General features: G+C 68.9%; 1 protein-coding gene across 1 annotated transcript; it reads left to right on the forward strand.

The window, feature by feature from the left end:
- Positions 1–2,488, forward strand: C2H8orf90 (chromosome 2 C8orf90 homolog). Its single transcript, XM_055124492.1, has 2 exons — positions 1–59; positions 2,064–2,488. Exons 1-2 carry the CDS (start codon positions 23–25, stop codon positions 2,486–2,488), a joined length of 462 nt encoding a protein of 153 aa, XP_054980467.1. The 5' UTR covers positions 1–22.
- Positions 2,489–3,307: the final 819 nt, after the last annotated feature.

Raw genomic sequence — 3,307 nt, forward strand, 5'->3', positions numbered from 1 at the left:
CAGGCCCGCGTCCAGGGCAGCCATGGCCTCCCCCAGCTCCAGGGACCCCAGCCCTGCAGGTCAGTGGGGAGCACTGAGGGAAGGACTGGTAGTAGGCGGGGTGCGAGTCTGGGAGAGATGGGCTCCTCCTCCCCTTGGCACCGGCGGTTGCCGGGCACAGGGGGCAGGGGGCTGATTACTGTTCCCTGGGACCCTGAGCCAGACGCCCAAAGAAAGCGCCAGGCCAGGAACCGCCTTTCCTCGCTGTCACCCCCTGCGGGCGCCCCAGGGCACAAGGGCCCCCTCCCCACTCAGCCCCCAGCTGCCCCCATGGCCTGCCAGGGCCCGGGACTCGGCAGCCCCAAGCCAGACGTGGTTGCCTGCCCTCCTGCCCCCACACCCCGTACTGTACTAGCTGGGCAACCCTCCAACTCCCTCCTACACTCCCCTGCATCTGAGTTCCGCAGAGCCAGAGAGACGCAGCCACATGAAGCAAATGCTTGCTCGGGGTCCTTAACTCGGCCACAGGGTGGCAGGGGCCTCCAAAGCACGCCCTGCCAGCTGCAGCCCTGCACCTCTCCTATCCCTGCCCCTCCTCACCCTGCCTGGCTGCCTTCAGACACACCCAGGCACTGCCCCCTCCACCCCTGCCTACTCCCGCGAGGCCCCTCATTTTGCCCCTCCCTGACCCAGAAATATGTTGCCACCTCTCTCATCTCTGCACCTCACTTCTCCATGTCCCGGGGTCCTGCCTACTCCAAGTCCTTCACGCTTGATGGCTCCCCCAGCCTCGCCCCTGACCAGCTTTGCCATCCCCACCTGCAGGGCTGCTCTCCAGCCTTTGCCCCTGTGTGGCCATCAAGCGGCCCCTCCTCTCCCTCTCAGCCCTGGGGCTCACGGATGCCACCCACGTCCCCACTCCTGTCCGGCTGGACCCCAGAGGCACCCACTCACCCTCAGCTGAGGGCACCCCTTTTCTCAGCTGCTGGGGTCTCCCCTGGGCCTCAACTCCCCCCCCCTTCCCGTGGCCCTCCTGGGGCCTTTGGATGTGCATGAACCTGAGCTGTCCTCTGCTCCTCCCACCCTGAGTAGGCTGATGCCTCCACTGTCCCCAAGCTTCCCTGGAGTCTGGCCACTGCAGGACCCCGCGGCCTTGGCCTGGCGTTGACCTGTGGCCCCTGGGAAGGAAGCTGCAGGGAGGAGGCGTCCAGTGTGGAGGCCTGGTGGTGGTGGGGGGGGAGGGTGGGCCACCCGGAGCTGTCCATGGTGCCGAGTGCGCTGGTCTCCCTGGCAGAGCCTGAGAGCCGCCCCAGGGACGGACAGAGTACCCCTACAAATGCCATGGACACTCAGGGCCATCCCGAGCCTAAGAGAGGGACATGGGGCCTGAGAGACCGGCGGGTGCTGGCACTCTGCCCCTGGGGGTGTCCACCAGGGGTGTCAGGCCTGACCCCAAGCCTGGCACCAAACAGAGTCCTGGTGGGGCCTGTGGGTGTGGGGCGGGGATGGCATGAGACGCCTGAGCACAGGCTGGGGCGGTGGGAGAGTTCACTCAGGGGCCTGAGGACAGCCCTGGTGTGGCCACGTCTGTTTCCTCACCCTGAGTCGCCTGGAGGGACTTGCTGGCCGTGGCCTGGGGAGTGGCCACAAGCAGACACGTCAGTGCCTCTCCAGGCTGGCCCTGACCTCCCTGGGGCAGCTATCCAGCGGGTCTGTGTCTGCCTGCAGCTGGCCTGTGGCCCGCCCTGGACAAGGCCCCTGCCGGGCAGGTTGCCCCAGAGCGCACTGGTCACTGGCGGGGTGCAAGGAGGCTGGGGTGCTAGGGCTCTGGGGGTGGTCTGGTCCAGCGCCATGTGCCCACAAGATTCCTGGGGACCCAGCTGAGACTCACTGCAAGGCCTGTTGCCCAGGGGGCCGCTGGCCCTTCTCCCACCTGGGCCCCCCACCCTGGGAGGGGCAGCGAGGGCCTGGGCCACTGCCCCTCTATCTTCTGGGCTGGCGATGGCGTCTGGAGCTGCGGGTGCCCACGTCCCCCGGGTGCCGCTTGGCGGGACTCGGGGGTCACCGTGCGCCCCGGCCCGCAGGCCCCGCCGCGCCCCCCGAGCCCGCCTTTCCTGACATCTACGGCGGCGACGCGCAGCTGTGGGAGGCGCATTTCCGCGGCATCGGGCGCGCCTACCGCGCGCTGGGCAAGGACGACGACTTCGCCATCCGCGTGCTGACCGAGGACTTCACGCTGCCCTTCCCCTTCGCCTGGCCGCCCGGGCCCGACCCCGCGCGCGGCCCGCTCTTCTACGACCCGCACGACCGCGCGGGCTTCGACTTCCTGCTGCGGGGCCCGGGCGCCGCGCCCCCCGCGCTGCTGCGGCCCCTGCACGCCACGGCGCAGGCGGCCGTGCGCAAGCGGCGCCTGGAGCGCCTGGCGCGGAGCTACGCGCGCGCCGGCCCCGGGCCCGGCCTCCTGCTGCTGCCCCCTGGCCCGCCCACCCGCGCCGCGCCTGCAGAATAAAGCCCGAAGCCTCGCCTGAAGCTCCTTGCCCGCCGCCCCGCGCCCTGCACCAGGATGGGACTGGGGGTGGCCGCGGGTGGCGGGGCCTGGGCCATGGCTGGCCTCGGTGCTGCGCCCTCAGCACACCAGGAGCCCACCGGGAGGGGCCCCTGAGACACAGGCGCCGCTCCGATAGGGAGCAGAGGGGCCCCTGCTTCCCTGGAGGGGTCCCCGAGACACAGGCGCCAGTTGAATGGGGAGCAGAGAGGTCCCGGCTTCCCGGGAGGGGTTCCTAGTCACGGACACCGCTCCGATGGGGAGCAGGGGGTTCCTGAGCGTGCAGGGTGTGGGGTAGTGACCGAAGTGGGAGAGTGTCCCCCAGACTTGCCCTCCCCCTGCCAACTTGGGCCAGGGGGATGCCAGCTGTGCCCCAGCTTCCTCCCCCAGAGCAGAGGAGCTGCCCCCCTGGTTGGGGCCTGGTTGCCCCCAGCACCTGCTTCATTCGCTGAATTCCACCTGCTGGGTTCATCAGAGTTCAAAGCCGCCATCTGCCCGAGGGCCAGCTGCATCTCCTCACCAGGATCTGAGACCTGTGAGGAGATGCAGCAGGAAGGGGCGTGGGGGGTTCCCTTGGCACCTCATGCTCCCTCCAGGGGTTCACTCACAACTTCTCAGGCAGGCAGTATGTGATGACTCCACCAGCTCCCCGACACCCCCACCCCTGCACAGTGCAGTGTTGGTGAGAAACTCCCAAGCACTTGGCCGGTGACCCCCTGGCCGGAGGGACCAAGAACCCCCAAGTTACCTGACAAAGAAGCAAACACGGCAAGAGTAAGAGTG

This window comes from Sorex araneus, chromosome 2 (assembly GCF_027595985.1).
Source record: "Sorex araneus isolate mSorAra2 chromosome 2, mSorAra2.pri, whole genome shotgun sequence".
Classification (NCBI taxonomy): Eukaryota; Metazoa; Chordata; class Mammalia; order Eulipotyphla; family Soricidae; genus Sorex; species Sorex araneus.

Bases quoted from the DNA above. Each gene is read 5' to 3' on its own strand.
- C2H8orf90 (XM_055124492.1), top strand. From the start codon at position 23: ATGGCCTCCCCCAGCTCCAGGGACCCCAGCCCTGCAG. The intron at 60-2,063 runs GTCAGTGGGGAG...CCCGGCCCGCAG, and splicing joins CAGGGACCCCAGCCCTGCAG to GCCCCGCCGCGCCCCCCGAG.